This window comes from Barbatula barbatula (assembly GCF_947034865.1).
Source record: "Barbatula barbatula genome assembly, chromosome: 15".
Taxonomy (NCBI): Eukaryota; Metazoa; Chordata; class Actinopteri; order Cypriniformes; family Nemacheilidae; genus Barbatula; species Barbatula barbatula.
Genome location: NC_136778.1, coordinates 5,651,558 through 5,668,305, shown reverse-complemented (window position 1 = coordinate 5,668,305; position 16,748 = coordinate 5,651,558). Strand labels below are relative to the sequence as shown.

The 16,748-nt window shown below is 36.6% G+C and overlaps 1 protein-coding gene across 1 annotated transcript; it reads left to right on the top strand.

Moving 5' to 3' along the window:
* The first annotated feature begins 7,166 nt into the window (after positions 1–7,166).
* On the top strand, positions 7,167–16,311 carry opn5 (opsin 5). Its single transcript, XM_079475505.1, has 7 exons — positions 7,167–7,519; positions 10,245–10,393; positions 12,207–12,326; positions 14,110–14,280; positions 14,524–14,858; positions 14,963–15,210; positions 15,619–16,311. Exons 2-7 carry the CDS (start codon positions 10,270–10,272, stop codon positions 15,680–15,682), a joined length of 1,062 nt encoding a protein of 353 aa, XP_079331631.1. The 5' UTR covers positions 7,167–7,519; positions 10,245–10,269; the 3' UTR covers positions 15,683–16,311.
* The last annotated feature ends 437 nt before the right edge of the window (positions 16,312–16,748 follow it).

The window sequence follows — 16,748 nt, the reverse complement described above, 5'->3', positions numbered from 1 at the left end:
GTAAGGTGTACCTATAAAGTGGCCAGTCAGTGTACATTGCATTATCCCATACATTTATACATAGGTATCTGCAATCCCCTGGGACGGAACCCACAACCTTGCGTTGTTAACACAATGCTCTTACCACTGAGCTACAGGAATATTATATAGCTTCTTATTGTCATTCTCTAATCACCTACGACACCTATCGACAACAACTGATTGATATTTTTTCTATGCCCACACAGCATAAGCCCCACGCGTCTCAAGCCGAGGCCAAGCTTAGCAATTATTGTTATTACCGGACTGCTCCTTTTCCAATCATACCTATTTTGTTTACTACTCTTTTGCTCTATCTTAGTATTATATATACTAAGTTTACAACTCAGTCTTGTGAAAAGTTCTCTTATTTATATTTGGAGGCTTATCAACATCTCTCTTGACCTCAAATCTAATATGAACGTTCAAGACCAGGAGCAATTATTCAACAATAGGTTTTTTAAGAATTTTTAAGAACAACTAGAATTTAAGACCTTATTGCACCTCGCAGACTTTTTAAGGTAAAACGAAAGGTACAGCCTTGGATGAACAGGGACATTCGGAGACAGAAATGTTGCCAATGTGAAGAAAGACAGATTCCGGGTGTCCTATGAATTATTTTAGAGACTCCTTGCATCATTTTCAAAAGGCTGCCAAGGCTGCCAAAGCTAAATATTTATCGGATATCATTACTAATAACTCTAACTGTCAAAGAACACTTTTTCAACGATTGACTCGGTCCTGAATCCCCCTGTGCAGATGTTTCCTGAGACCTCCTCTTCTTTATTGTGCAATGATTTTCCCAGTCTTTTGTCGATAAAGTGACTATTGCCAAGGCTCAGGTCTCTACTTTAATAGACCCCATTTTTTTATTTTTCTTCCAACATGACGTGGAGTGAATTTGAATTAGTCTCTCCACAGACGTGTAAATAATTATTTTAAAATTGAAAGCCACTTTCTCCCACTTCTGTTGATCATTAGAAACAACTGTCTTCTTACAGGAGTAGTACCGGATTGCTGTAAATTAGCTTTAGTGTCGCCTATCCTTAAGAAGCCTTGACTAGATCTGGCTGTTCTTTCTAATTGTGGACCAAAGTAAAATCTTCAGTTTTTGATGAAAGCCTTCATGATGAAAAAGTAGTGCTCATGCAATTCCATAATTTTTTAAGACTGGTGGTATTTCTGATATATTTCAGTCTGGTTAAAGTTCTGTGAAGCACAGAGTCGGCACTACTGAAGGTTTTTAATGATGTTTTAACAGCCACCTATAAAGGAGACACTATGGTTTTAGGATTTAGATCTTAGCTCAGCTTTCCATTTAGTTGATCACAGCATTTTACTCTCTCAGCTGGAAAACTGCATCGGCATTACTGGCACAGTATTAAATTGGTGTCAGTCTTTTCTGCTTAACCGGAAATTCACAGTTACCATTTGGCAAAAACTCTTCCTCACTAGCGCACGCTACATGTGGGGTTCCCCAGGGGTCACCCTTGGCACCAACACTATATTCTCTATATATACCAACTATCGGAATGATTTTAGGTGATTTGGCATTTCATACCATATGCCGACGATAATCAGCTTTATATACCAATAAAATGTGACGATATTTCCGCTGTAAATCAACTAACTGCCTGTCTCCTTGAAATGAAAACTTGGCTTAGAAATAACTTTTTGCAATTGAACGAAAACACACACAGTTTATTTTTGGACCAAATGACAAAACAGAACTAAGTTATACTGACTTGGGTTCTCTTACCCCATACTTTGTCCAGGCCGCCAAGAATCCGGGATTTATCTTGAACAGTGATTTAAAATTAAATCAGCAGATCAATGCCATTGTGAGTTTTAGTTTTTTCCATCTTAAAAGGCTTGCAAAAGTCAAATGTTTTCTTAGTAGGAAGAACTTTGAGATGGACTTTTACACCTACTTTAGTTGGTCGAAAATGGGACTGTCCGTTGGCTCACAGGCAGTCAAAATTGTGCCACATCACACCATTATTATATTCACTGCATTGGTTACTGATCCAGTATCGCATTGAATTTACAATTTTGTTTTCTTGGTTTTCAAAGCAGTAAAAAATCTTGTCTCGCAATACCTCTGATTATCGTACATATTCCTGCAAGATCCCTCAGATCTCAGTAGACCGTCTTGCTTCAGGTTCCGAGATCCAGATTAAGTAGTACGGGTGAAAGAGCCTCTTCTATCGCCGGTCCAAAGCTTTAGAATAACGTACCTGCATCATTTAAAGCTGCCGCCACAGTGTCACAGTTCAAACCCATCTTAAAAACCTTCCTTTTCTCACGTGCATTTGGTCTTATGTAATCACCATTTTTTTCTTGTCTGTTTATTTTAATGTTGATGTCATTTTACGTTTTTAACTTTCGTACAGGACATTTTTAAACGTAAATTGTTTTAATTGTGTTCATATATAGATTGAAAAAATTGAAACGTTTTGGATTGAAACGTTTTGTGAAAACGTTACATACATTTTTATATTTCTTTCTTAATCACCATGACCAAAATATTTTCACAGAATGTGATAACTAGCTAAAGGGATTATTAGCTAAACAAATGGCATCAGAATTTAAATATTGCTTTTTCAGATACTGTGGTCTTCGCAAATTTCTTTGACAAACTGATTTAGTCCTAGACGATAAAGCAGTCTTTATTCCTGAGTCTTTAAGAAATGTATACGACATTTGTTCTTTGTTGGAACCGGATAAGAAATGCTACCGATTGCTCTCATTGACCCGGCGTGCACTGATGTATCCCTGTGAACGAACACTTCCAGCTCCACTAACAGGCTTGTGTGAACATATAGCACCAAGGTTCCTTCATGCATGAGTAATAGGTCATGCTTTTTAATCGCTTCTAACCACCCTAATGTGGCCAAGGCCACAACATAGCGAATGCAGGTTTTCTACACACAGGATTGCAGTTGCTATAGAGATATTAAAAGGTGAGCTGGACTTCTACCGTGAAAAATGTTATGAATGAAAATGCAAAAAATAAAGGTGCTAAACGATGATAAACTGTCTGTGACCCTGGATCACAAAACCCGTCTTAAGTAGCATGGGATCATTTTTAGTTAAAGCCAAAAATTCATATGGGTCAAAATGATCTATTTACCTTTATGGCAAACTTCATGAGGATATCAAGTAAAGATCATGTTCCATGAAGATATTTTGTAAATTTCATTCTGTATATATCTAAAAACATAATTTTTGTGAGTGGATGGGCATCTACAGTGCCTCTGATTAACAACAATAACAGGCAATTTGATCAATTTATAGATTTTTTTGCACCCTACGCTATTAAAACGGTTGCATCTCCACCAGATATTGATCTATCCTAACAACCCACTCACCAATAGAAAACTTAATTATTCCGGTTTCAGATTATGTAAAAATCTCAATTTAGACAAATTGACCCATAATAATGGTTTGTTTTCCAGGGTCAAATTTTGCCTGAATAGAAAACATTTAACATCCGTAGAACCTTTTGGTTGCATAAATAAATAAGAAATTAAAAAGTCAGTTGGAAATAAGAATAAAATAAGAAATCATTATAAAGAACCTTTTGACAAAAATGAATTAATTTGATAGACATTTATTTGTTAGAAACGCTACGCTGGAAAGAAACAAGTAATTTGCTTATTTTTTTGCACACACGTTTTTAAGTAAACTTTTTGTGGCAGTTTTTGTTAATTTACTTTAAAAAAGGTGTGCAAAAAAATGAATCAAATTAACACAAAAATTTAAATTAAGTAAATCCTACTAAACTCTTAAAAAAAGGTGCATCAAAAGGTTCTTCTATGCCATAGAAGAATATTTTGGTTCCATAAAGAACCTGTAACATCTGCCCTGTCTTCATCAACCACACACCAGAGCCCGCTTCCCTGCTACACTCGCTCACAATCGCCAGACTTTTAACACCTGGACTACTTTTCCCATCATGCACTGTACCCCTCTGACCTCATTGATTACCCCGCACCTGAGCACTTATCAGTTTGCCTGGACTCAATAAACGACTTGTTCACTTCAACTTCCTGTGTGCCATCGCTCCTCATCTGACGGTATTGTTACAGAACCTTTAACATCTGAAGAACCTTTGTTTCACAAAAAGGGTTCTTTAGATCATAAAAAAGAACCTTTGGCTGAATGGTTCTTTGTGAAACCAAAAATGGGTCTATGGCATCACTGCAAATAACCTTTTAAATGCCTTTATTTTCTATAGAGTGTAGTTTTGTTTTTTCAGCGTAGGCCCTAATTATAATCCGTTATCAGTTAAATGTTTTCCTGCAGATATTATTATATTCATACCGACTGTGTTCAAAAGTCTGAGGCCCCAGGAGAACATTTTCTAATTTATTGTTTTTCCAGTTGATATATTTTCGGGATGATAATTGGAGTGAAACGTTTTGTGAAAACGTTATATGAATTTTAATATTTCTTAATCACAGTGGATTCCCATAACTAAAATATTTTCACAGAAGGCACATTGGTGAATGTAGGGGGGATTATTGGCTGAGCAAATGGCATCAGTATTTAAATACGAAATTACTGTATATGCTCTTTCAATATTCCTTTGACAAACTGATTTAGTCCTAAAAGATAAAGCAATCCAAAGATGCTTAATACTATTCAATGTGTTAGTCCTACCATTTATTATTTTCTGTGTACTGGAAAGCATGTCTTTTTAATCCCACTTTCATTCAGTGAGCATGGTCTAAAGGAACATTGGAGATGCTGAATCTTTAAGAAATGTACATGAAATATTTTCTGTTGTAACCGGATAAGAAAATCTTCCGATTTACCCTGCGTGCACTGGTGTGTCCCTGTGAACCAAAACTTCTAGCTCCACAAACAGGGATGTGTGAATCCGCTAATGCATTTTTCTGATCTGTTTTCAACACTTTTTATGGTTTTCTACACAAACTGCCATTAAAGGTGTGAATGGATCTTTTTCCACATATGCCACGGTGTCCTGTTCCATTTTCCTAACAGTGACTTTTTTTAAAACAAGAAGTGGAATAAATTGTGAATGAAATTCATGCTTTTAGATATCATAAAGATGAACTTAATGAAACTTGCGTAAATGTGTTTTGGTGGTTTTGAGTGATCTTGGTCAGGTCATGAGGAAAAATGCTGTGTGAATGAAGGTTTTTCCATGACAACCAAATGTGTCTGTATGACCCCGTGTTTCAGTCTTTAACCCTGATGTTCAGTGTTCACTTAAATGCTCAGTGTTCAGGTAAATGTCTACAAGAAAATCTTTGACATCAACTCTTTTACATCCAGCCCTTTAAAATTGTTTTGACTCAAAGATGACCAAAGTTGAACAAAGTTGCTTTATTTTACACTTATGAAATGTGAAATTTAAAGAATTGCTGTGCTGCCAATGTATGGAATGCCGTGTATTGAATTGAAAAGATGAACGTAAATGCTTTCATGATTTACTCAGCTTTGTCATTTTAAACCTGTATGACTTTCTTTCTTCTGCAGAACACATAATAATATATTTTAAAGAAGGTTGGTAAGCAAATAACACTGGCCCTCATTAACTTCTATTGGAAGGACAATTCTTGAAATAAAACTTCATCCTGAAAATGTTCCTCCACCAGATGTCTGAAGAGGAGAATAATCGCACACTGCAAAATCAATCTCAAAGAACCCATTACACAAGGTTACCGTCTGTTACGTATTCACACAACTAATCTGTTTTGTTCATGTCTCATTCTGAAAATCTAAATGATCAAGTGCTATAATAAGTGGATGTGGGATATTATCTTTTCAGAAATCGCGGACAAACACTCCAGTTTGATTGCATTGATCTAGAGCACATGTTCCTCTAGCAAGTGCTACATGTTTACCAAAATTCTCTCTGTCCACAGCCAATGGATTACATAAATCTCTTTATTATATATATCTCTTTAATATATTAGATCACGTAACACACATTACCATAATCCAGTAAGAACCTATCCACTGTTTACATGACCAGATTATGTCTTCACAGATTAGTGCATCACTATATCACCTTAAATCAGTTTTTACACTCATCTTGAGTCTATATGTGTGCATTATGGACCTTTAAAATGCAAACATTCTACCTTTCTAACCAGCGGGCTCATAAGTCTCTCGCTGTGCGTGAGATACAAAACATACAATTTCAGTCTATCTGAAGGCAACAGAGATTTAGAAAACATGTTTTTATTGGCTCTGAGGACACCCTTGGCCGAACAGGAGGAAAGAAAGTAGCAAAGGGCATGTGAATTTGTGCTAAGTAGTGCAAAAATAGGAAAGGCAGCTACTGACCAGCGCTTGTGAAAATGGCAGGGAGACTGCATCTGTGACCTGCATCCCCTGAGCGTGCGCAAAATATGCACCATATTTAATACTTGCCAATTATACTTTCTTTCCTCAGCAGCAGCTGAATAGACAGTATCTGTAATCCCGTATTTGCATTATGGCATTTATGCATCTGGAAGATGCTTTTAGCCCATTTGTTTATTTATGCATTTTACTGATATTATGGGTTTTAAAATGGTATGTTGTTTGAGCCAGATCCAACATGCTTGATTCTGATGATCTTTTTTCAGGGTTTAACGGAGCAAATGACATGCAAGTATCTCTCAGTATTTTGGAATAAAGTTATAGGTGTTACAGTTTTGCAGAAATCGATAACATTGATGCTGGCCCTTTAAATCTAATTGATACTGAGTCTGACTCTCTGCCATTGCTTTTGTTCCCTGACAATTTATAATTGTATTATAATTTACAAACGTATTTTATTGATGTCTTATATCTATGATTCCTTTTTTCTTTATTCTTTAATGATCTAAAATGCATTTTCTATGAAGCTCCTTTGTATTGATTTAAAATGATGAAAGGGGCTATAGAAACAAGTTTGAATTAAAATCCAAATCATATCTTTATAAAGAAGTTTACAGTTCTGAAACAATAACCCTTGTTTGTAACCTTCCAAATTAAATCATATTTCGCATGAAGAAAGAATGTTTTGGCCACAAACAAGCAGAAATCTCCATAAGGTTGTTGCGGTGACCAATAATTGACACCTCCATCCCAAACAAGGGGGCGGGGTTTAACAGTTCATTATGCGTGTTTTGTTGTCCAGCCTCTTTTGGAGGAAACCGAGGGGGTTTGTATGGATTTGTAACCCGTCGCTTACTCCGATCTCTCACTTTACACCAGGACAACCTGATGCGCGATCCCTCCAACACCTGAGCTCCAGAATTCATGTGCATTACTCCGTTCTGCTTTTCCACCAGTTCAGGTCAACAGTGGTTTGAAGGAACGTGTTTAAAAACCACCGGAGAAAGAAGTCAAACAAACAAGCGTTTGATAACAGAAGGAAACAGAACCTGCGCAGTGCGTGTTATAAGCGGAGATGATGAAGAGATGAAGGAGATATCAACTCAATTTTAGCAACACTGCAAAAGTGCACAAACCCATCGGGATGCTTTTACAATCACAGGTAAAAATTGCTCTTCAATATTGAATTCTGCATTGCCAGTGAGCGGCATCGATTTGACACCTGTCACCTGCTTGCGCAACTGTTCTCTTGTGTTTGCGTTACAGTATTTTGTATTTGGACACCTCGCACGAATGCTGTCTGAAATATCACTTACTGAAGGCATTGATCTCTCTAGGCTGTTTTCTATATAAAGACCGTAGATCCACGTGATGACTATACAAAGCTATCACACATAGTTAAAACAAAGTAGTGCCACGAGCGATGCTTTGGTTTCATCTGTTGGTTTGATGTTGAAGCTTCAGGGGAGTTATGCAGGAAATACAATGAACGTCAATAATTCACATCAGACACAGATTTGATACTGTTTTAAAAACATATTTCACTAGACAGGTCGTTACTCTCACTGTTGTGAAATTGATATTTTAAAATATTCAACCTTTAAACTCTGCCAGAAACATTAAACGTTTGACAAGTGGGATCCAGCCAGCCATCACAATAGATAATAGAAACCAGCTCTTATTCTCCTTACAAAAGAGCAATTATGACGTTGACTGTACTGAGAAGTCACATTGACTCTGTTTTTGAATCAATAAAACATCAATCTGATGGTTAGACCGCTACAGGTTCAAGTCAACCTAGTAAGGGTACCTAGTAAAATGAAAAGTTTTGAACAGACTTCATTTTTGATTCTTTTTATTTAAAGATCACATTTTTTACTTTGGCAAGGTCCTTTGGAGTTAAGCTGCACGTTATATGTGCATGTCTCTTATAGAAGACTTCTTGAATGCAGTATATCTGTTATATAACATAAAAAATCAGGTTAAAAGTAAAAAACAAATTGCATTTTTTATGCTGGTTTTTAAATAACGTTTCGCAGATTGCACAGAGCATCACTGCGAGCGGAGTTGCAGATAAATAAGAAAACAAAAAGAGTATTTAAAAAATCTTATGTATCTGCCTTTTCTCATTTACGGTTTCAAGCAATTTATTGACGTGAAGTGACTTAATTATACCAAACTGACCAATTCAGACATAATGTGTTAAATCCTTTCACAGAAAATATAATGCCATTATGCTTATGTGGCCTACCCTTTTAGTTAAGTAATCCTCTCTTGCAGCTTTTATCCACTTTTCATTTCATTACGTAGTATATAAAAACTGATAATCTGGGGGAGGGGGAGAGTGTGTGTGGTTTAGTAACATCTCACTTTTTATAACATTTTATTATCACGTGTTAGGAGTTGTTACCTAAAACACGGAAGTGTGACGAATGCAGCATCACCTCTGATCTCCCGTGAGATGATCTGTGTGTGTGTCACCAGAGAGTCCAGTGAATGCTCATTAAATTAAGCTTGTGCTGTTTGCTCTTCATAAATCACCTGCAGAGATCGACAATGTGTTCGTGAAAAACTCGGTCCAGTGTTATTTTGTGAGCAACTTTTGTACTCCTGTAACAGGAGAGCATTTACAGTTCTTCTCTGCGTGTTTTTAGCCCCACTGAGGAAAAATGCAATGCATCCATTTCAACTTAGCTTGACATTGATTGAGTACATTTATCCTCAAAGTTGTAATAAAAGACTGAACCAATAATTATCCATCACTGTATCTCGCACAATCTTGGTCAGTAAGAAAAAAAATGCAGTGGAGAAAAATTTGAGCATGTCTAAATGCCTTTTGAGGAGAAGGCTTAGGAAGAAAAGCTGCAATCTTGTTTACGAAAACACAGGGTTGTGCACAAATCGTGAGCGTTTCTTATCTTGTTTGTAGGCAGCACATGTTTTTTCTTAGGATCCCCCACCGAGAAACATGCACGCATTCTGCTTTAAAAGAACAAGACTAAAATACGTTTTCACATTAAAGGGATAGTTCACCCAATAATGAAAATCCTGTCATAATTTACCCACTCTCAAATTGTTTCAAACCCCTATAAGGTTCGTTGTATTTGGAAAATATTTTTAAGCCAACAGTACTCGGCCACCATTGACTACCAAAATGTGCGGTATAAATGTCATTGTTCTGCTAAACACAAAGAAAGATATTTAGTAGAATGCTTGTGTGAGTAAATGATGACCGAATTTTTTGACATTTTGGGCAAACTTTCCCTTTTGTTGGCATATCCCCTGCAAACCTCAAAATAAAAATATTCAATAATACAATAACTACAGTATCTAAATTATCTAGAGCATTTCACATCCCTCTTATAATATGCATGACATGATTTTTTATGATTATAGTTTTGTGGTTTTCCTGTTGCATATGACCCCAAGACCTGTGATTAGTTGTTCGGCTGCAAGCGTCCCATTAACTGAAATAACTGATCTTAACGATATAAACAATGAATCAATGGATGAAAGAAATAACTGATACAAATCTTTCGGTGAAGAATCATTGAAAATTTTGCTCAGTAATGACACTGTAAATGTACATGCTGCTCATGTAGGGTTCTAAACGGTGTCTAATAGGTAGTAAAATGAGAAAATCTGCCATAACCCTTGAAAATTGCCAATCAATTGCCTATATATCTATCAAAATGTCATATAAATCTGAAATATCCCAAGCACCTGTATGTCATCTCACCACTCTTGAGCTTTAGAACGTTGGCTGGAGGTTTCCTGGATCATATATATTTTTTGCATATGGCCTCGCTTCAGAACATGTGGCACACTGAGCTCAAAGACATGTTCAAGTGTTTAATCTGAACATCTTTTCTTATTCCCCATGGCAGGTTATCACATTCCTCAGTGTTGCTAATGGAGAATGAGACGTCAGCAGCCTCAGGCTATATCCCACACTATCTTCTTCGAGGGGATCCCTTTGCCTCCAAGCTTTCCAAGGAAGCGGACATAGTGGCTGCATTCTACATCCTCGTCATCGGTGAGTGTGTAGTCTTGCTTTCTTGCAAAATTTCGACTTAATATTGTATAGGTTTGTAAAGACTAGAGATTGCTAATGAACAATCTTGGGTACATGTAGGATAGCATTGATTCGATACTTTGAAGCACGTGCTTTGTTGGTTGATAATGAATGGGGACTGTAGAATAATGTAATACAGATTCATCGGCACACCACAGACACATACAGATTGTATGTCTAAATCTAAATTTGTCTGTTTGGATGGATCTTTTTATTTTGCCAGTCATTGATTGACAGTAAGACATCTGTAGGACATATCTAATGCTAATATTTTACGCTTTTGTCTTCAATAAAAATGTTCTGCAGAAAATAAATGAATATGAGAAGACACTGCATCTATTCTGTAATGTTCACCTGTTTCTCCCGTTTTCATTTTCTGCAAATAAATGCAAATAGAAAAAACAATATTTTGATTTGAAATTTGACAGAAATATTGTTTGTAATTCACAGAATGAAACAAAATTGATAATTCTATCTAAACACATACCTAGTAAAAAAAGTAAATTTTTAAATCATAAATACTGATTTTGAAATAGCCTCTTAATACAATATACTGTATAAAAAAAAAAAATATATATATATATATATATATATATATATATATATTGGTCTTTGTATATATGTATATTTCTGTATAATATTATACAGAACAATTACAATATTTTCACAGTTACATGGGCTCGCAACTAATGCAGACCTTCTTTTGCTGTAAATGCTTTGCCAAAACAAATGCACAAATATTTGTCATGCCAATAAAACACCTTAAAACTGAAATCTAAAGCTGAAAGAAGCCATTTTCGCTGTCTCTTGCAGAATGGCAGACATGCCCACTCAATATAGTTTTTCAGAAATTATTTTGATGTTTTGCCAGTACAAGATTTTTTCCGGGGGAAATGCCATTTTCAATTCACCTATCTCTCATGAAGCCGTTTCCTTGTTGCCAAGGTTTCAATATAAGTCTTATATGACCTAGAAAATGTTGTACAAACTGCTTTTCCTTGCAATTGGAAAACCACCAATCAATAATTGTCCATCTCTGTTTGTTAGACCGTCTAGTCTTTTTCTTCTCTTTCCAGTGGTCAGTCAGGGGAGATGTTTTTGAGCTAGACTGTGTTAAAACCGGACAACAGTAAACGCCTTCTGAGGCTCCTGTTAGCCAAGACAGAAGGATTTTGTAAATGCACATTCATAAATGACTTCTCTGTATTAAAACTTTTATCTGCAGCTTTTGCCGTTCTGTCACTCACTTTGTTTGACACATACAATTTCGGGTGTTTAACGTCTTTATTTGTGATGAAAAAACAACTGATGTTTACTGTCGTATCAGACCCCATAAATTATAAAACATTATTATTAGCTTACCGTTGTGGTTTGTGGTAAGGAGACCTGTTTTGAACCCTGATTGTTTTATGCTTCTTTTTAACCAAAACAAATGTAGGCCTTTTGTAGCTTTGGGTTGAACTACGGTTAAACCAATGCCTTGCCAAGCGAATCAAACTGAACAATCAAATGCATTCAGTTTATGCTTAAATTAAATAATATTTTGGTTGACAACCTCAAGACCACAAACCGTAGAAAGAATTTACCACTCATTTTAATGCGTGCCATTCACGTCACATCTATTCATGATCATATGAGGACATTAGACTGAAAACTGCAAGTTTTCATTGAATTATTCACAGTCGCATCAGATAAACCTAATTATGCTAGGATATGTGAAAGGTGACCTCCATGTTGAAATCTGAAGTTTAACTGTTTGGTCTTTAATTTACAGGTATCTTGTCAGCCACTGGAAATGGTTACGTCATCTATAAGACCACCATACGGAAGAGCAAGTTAAAGCCTCCAGAGTTCATGACACTGAATCTCGCTCTGTTCGACTTTGGCATTTCAGGTGAGGTCATGACTTGATCTGTCAGATGTGTTTGTTCAAATTACATCAAATATGACACCAGACATTTTGTAGATTTTATGAATATAAGATAAACGGAACGGATCAAAGGCTATCTTTTTTTCAGTCTCAGTTTGGAGGCGACTGTAATCTGAGGTTATTTAGGGTTGCCTACCAAAGTGTATGAAAGATTAAATTACTTCAACGATTTAATTTGTGTTTCTAATCCATCATGAGACATGTGTAAAGCCTCTTGTCCTTGTCAGACATCCTTCAGCTATATTTATTTATAGCTGTACTGGAGCGCTTCCTAGAGGATAGCCTTTCAATTACACAACACCAAAAGGCATGCTGGGATCATTGGTTGAGGCCTTGACTGAAAACAAAAGTTTTGTATGATTTACAGAATATATTACTTCTTCTTTGTTGTAATTACTTGTGGAAGTTGTAGCCACTAGGGAAACCCATCCCTTCTCCGATGTCGCTTATCCTCTGCAGGGTCGTGAAAGGACTGGATACTGTCCTAGCTTTTTTGGATACACTTGGGAAACCACTTTCTCTTATTAAACCTAATACATTATGTGTTGGCCGCTTGTACTGACTGCAGGGTTGTGAGCGAGACATAGCTGATTGGACTTAGATTCATAAACTACAAATAGACAAAGAACCGGAACTTTGGGATTAATATTTGACTTCCCTTTTTCATTTCCTCACAAATATGGTTTAAGTCACTTTTATGGTTAAGTCTTTCATTTCTTGGATTAGCACGAGGGGCATGACTTATGGAAGGGATGGGAAAGAAGATCAGATATGATTTATTATTTGACATGCTTGAGAAATGCCCATGTCAATCAAGCGGTTTATATTCAGCGTCGGCATTCAGAGCAATTTCTGTATGAATTAATTTTCAAAGTATGGGGCAAACATCAGGAGTTTCCCAGTGCTGGATAACAAATTGCAGTATCCAATGGATTAATGAGACGGCCTTTGTAACTTGTTGCTTATTAGCAGCACGTCGTCTCTGTATTTGAGAATAATGTGGCTTTTGTTTTCCCAAGAGTCATGCCTTCTAAGTTTGGTTACACTTCCAATGCATTTGTCGGGTAAACAGATGTCTATGTCACATATACAATAGACCTAGAGGGAGAACCTGTGTGAATAATGGTAATATGGAGACATCTGCATTGCGTTGTGTATTTTTATCGGATATGTCCATGAAATTAACCAGAAATTCCCAGTACGTTTTCCCTTATTTTATTGACAGACTCACTGTCGATCCTGCGCATTGCAATTTTAGGCTACGCAGAAAAGCTTATTATCTACAAAGTAGGAAAACGTCCACTCGGGAAGCAGCAGCAATTACTTCTACATCATCTTAAAAAAAAACCCCCACATCTAACACATTTTACACACTATCTTATCTCTCCTCTATGTACAGTATGGAGGATAGAAACTCATTCTTTAACCACTGCTCTAATAAATGGTCCGAGCTCACGTAATTGTATGGAGGCAGGGACTAATTAAAATTATCAAGAGAAAAATCTTTTAAATATGCTATTTAAATGCAGAAAGATTTAACAAAATTCACATCTGACAAAATTCTCAAATGCAGTGGGACCTTAAGGACTGTTTTTGGAGTGACATTCTAGATTTTCACATTTCAAAGACAGACATCTTTGTCTCTTTACTGTATATGAAAATAGTTTGCTATGTAGTTATTGCGTGGCATTTTATTAATAAGAACTGTGGAAGTAACATGAATATCTTCCTGTTTTGTTTTTGTCAGTCACTGGAAAGCCATTTTTTGTGGTGTCTAGTTTTTCTCACCGTTGGCTCTTCGGCTGGGAAGGCTGCCGCTTCTACGGCTGGGCTGGCTTTTTCTTTGGTTGTGGAAGTCTCATCACAATGACAATCGTCAGCTTAGACCGCTACTTGAAAATCTGTCATTTAAGATATGGTAAGAACTATTCATTGCTGTTGAGTGTCTGCCACATATTTCTGTAGCTTACATTTACGAATTTTGCTAATTCTTTTTTTTATCCAAAGTGAAAAACTGCGCATTCATGCTATACATTTTATTTTATCACTACAGTATGTGTTCCCTGGGAATCAAACCCACAACATTTGCACTGCTAACACAATGTACTACCATTTGAGCTACAGCAATCTCTTTCTTGTTCTGAATTTACATTGCCATCAGGTACATGGTTCAAGCGCCGCCACGCTATTCTCTATGTGGTGTTTATTTGGATCTACGCTATATTCTGGGCCACCATGCCTCTGGTGGGGTGGGGGAATTATGCACCCGAGCCGTTTGGAACCTCCTGCACTTTGGATTGGTGGCTTGCCCAGGCCTCTGTGTCTGGTCAGAGCTTTGTTATGTGCATGCTCATCTTCTGTCTGGTCCTCCCCACCGGCATTATCGTCTTTTCTTACATCATGATCATCTTCAAGGTGAAGTCCTCGGCTAAAGAAGTCTCTCATTTCGATACGCGGAATAAGCACAACCACAATCTGGAGATGAAATTGACAAAGGTGTGTATTTGCATTATTAAAATACATTACAAAGGCATAAATGAACAGTTGGCAATAGAGTAATGCGTTGTTGTCTTGCATGTGATTCTACTTGACTCCTCTAGGTGGCGATGTTGATATGTGCAGGATTTTTAATAGCTTGGATCCCTTATGCTGTAGTATCGGTGGTGTCTGCTTTTGGAGATCCTGATTCTGTGCCTATTTCAGTCTCGGTCGTACCGACTCTGCTGGCCAAGTCCTCTGCCGTGTACAATCCAATCATCTATCAAGTCATAGACTGCAAGAAGAACTGCACAAATTCTGTCTGCTTTCAATCTTTGATTAAAAAAAGAAAACCGTACAGGACCCCAAGGTGGGTGTTGGGGTCACACACTCTAGTTGTGTATCCAACTTTACTCTATTAATATATTTATATTCATTAACATATTTAACACATTCTAAAAACGAGATGATAATGTTCATACATTGGGTTAAAAAAGTTTAGAATATCTTTGTTTTGGGATGTTTTGCATGTGGCTAGGAGAGAGAAAATGTTGATCCATGATTTAATATTGCAAAGGACATCTTGTGTGGTGAAATGTAAGCCATCTTCTTCCTCTGAAAGTTACAGTATCATGGTATAGATCAAAAGAAATATGACAGTATTCCATCTAACACAGTTTGATGTCTGGTTTTAGTTTTGAACTATTTGAGGAAATGAGTGTGACACAATAAATAGCAAAAACTGAATGACTAAAGATGGTCTTGTTTTGGCATTCAGGCTTTACACCATCTCTGCATCGCTGAAGGAGAGAGGACTCCATGAAGTTCAGATTGAAAAATGAGGAGATGACCCACAACAGACCTGTGATAGGACACTGGGCACATTCATTATACTTGCATTCATACACGGCACTGCTGAACTCTGTAAGAAGTAAAGATGTGTATTTTTATATATATAACATATATTCTATGGTTATTTGTATCGTCTCTAAAGCACTTCACAGAAAAGTCCACATATTAACACCACCACAACTCAACAGAGGATCTGCTTAACATGGCTAATGTGACATCACAAATATCTAGTTGCACAAGATGGCGCCGGTGAGCTTTTGGGATGCCTGGGTCGGCAGTCGTATAACATTGTATGGGAACAGGAGGATTTTTGGCCGGCAAATATGGTTGTTTTGGGGTAAAAAAGGAATAAATATATCAGCGATATGATGGATCCTATTTACACTAAGCACTTCGTAAAGCCAAAACAATTTAATAGTGTGATCCGACTGGAAATTAGTCTGCCGACCCTGGCATCGCAAAAGCCCACTTGTGCAACTAAAACAAACGCTAGTATCTGTTCAGTATACATGTCTTGTTCGGTATTTGTACACTCGGTAAACATCATTTAAACTGGACACGCACATTTACAGATGAACAACTACGTGTGTGCTTTTTGTGTTACAATAAATACAATTACAACAAAAAAATAACAGCAATGATCACTATTGAATTTCTTTCGCATTACAAGACAGTTGAGAACCGAGAAGTATAGATATTTCAAAAATGATCCATGACACGTGTCTCCCAAATTCAGTCTGTAGATTTTTGTGCTACATTCTAAACATTTAACTCATTTTAAAAACTACAATTCCCGAGAATCAGATGGGATTTATTTATATTAAACATAATGGGCCTTATTTATTATTAGATTTCACCCCACGTAAAACCAGACAATCCATGTACTCTTAAATGTTGAAGTGGGACATACACAGTACATTTAGTACAGATAAGTTGTTGCAAGAAGTCAATTGAAAGCTTTCCAAAAACATATTACAGAAATCTGAGAGATGTTTGCAGAATGCAACTAATGGATGTTCAAATAGATACTGAAGCAAGCAAGATGTCTTGAATACG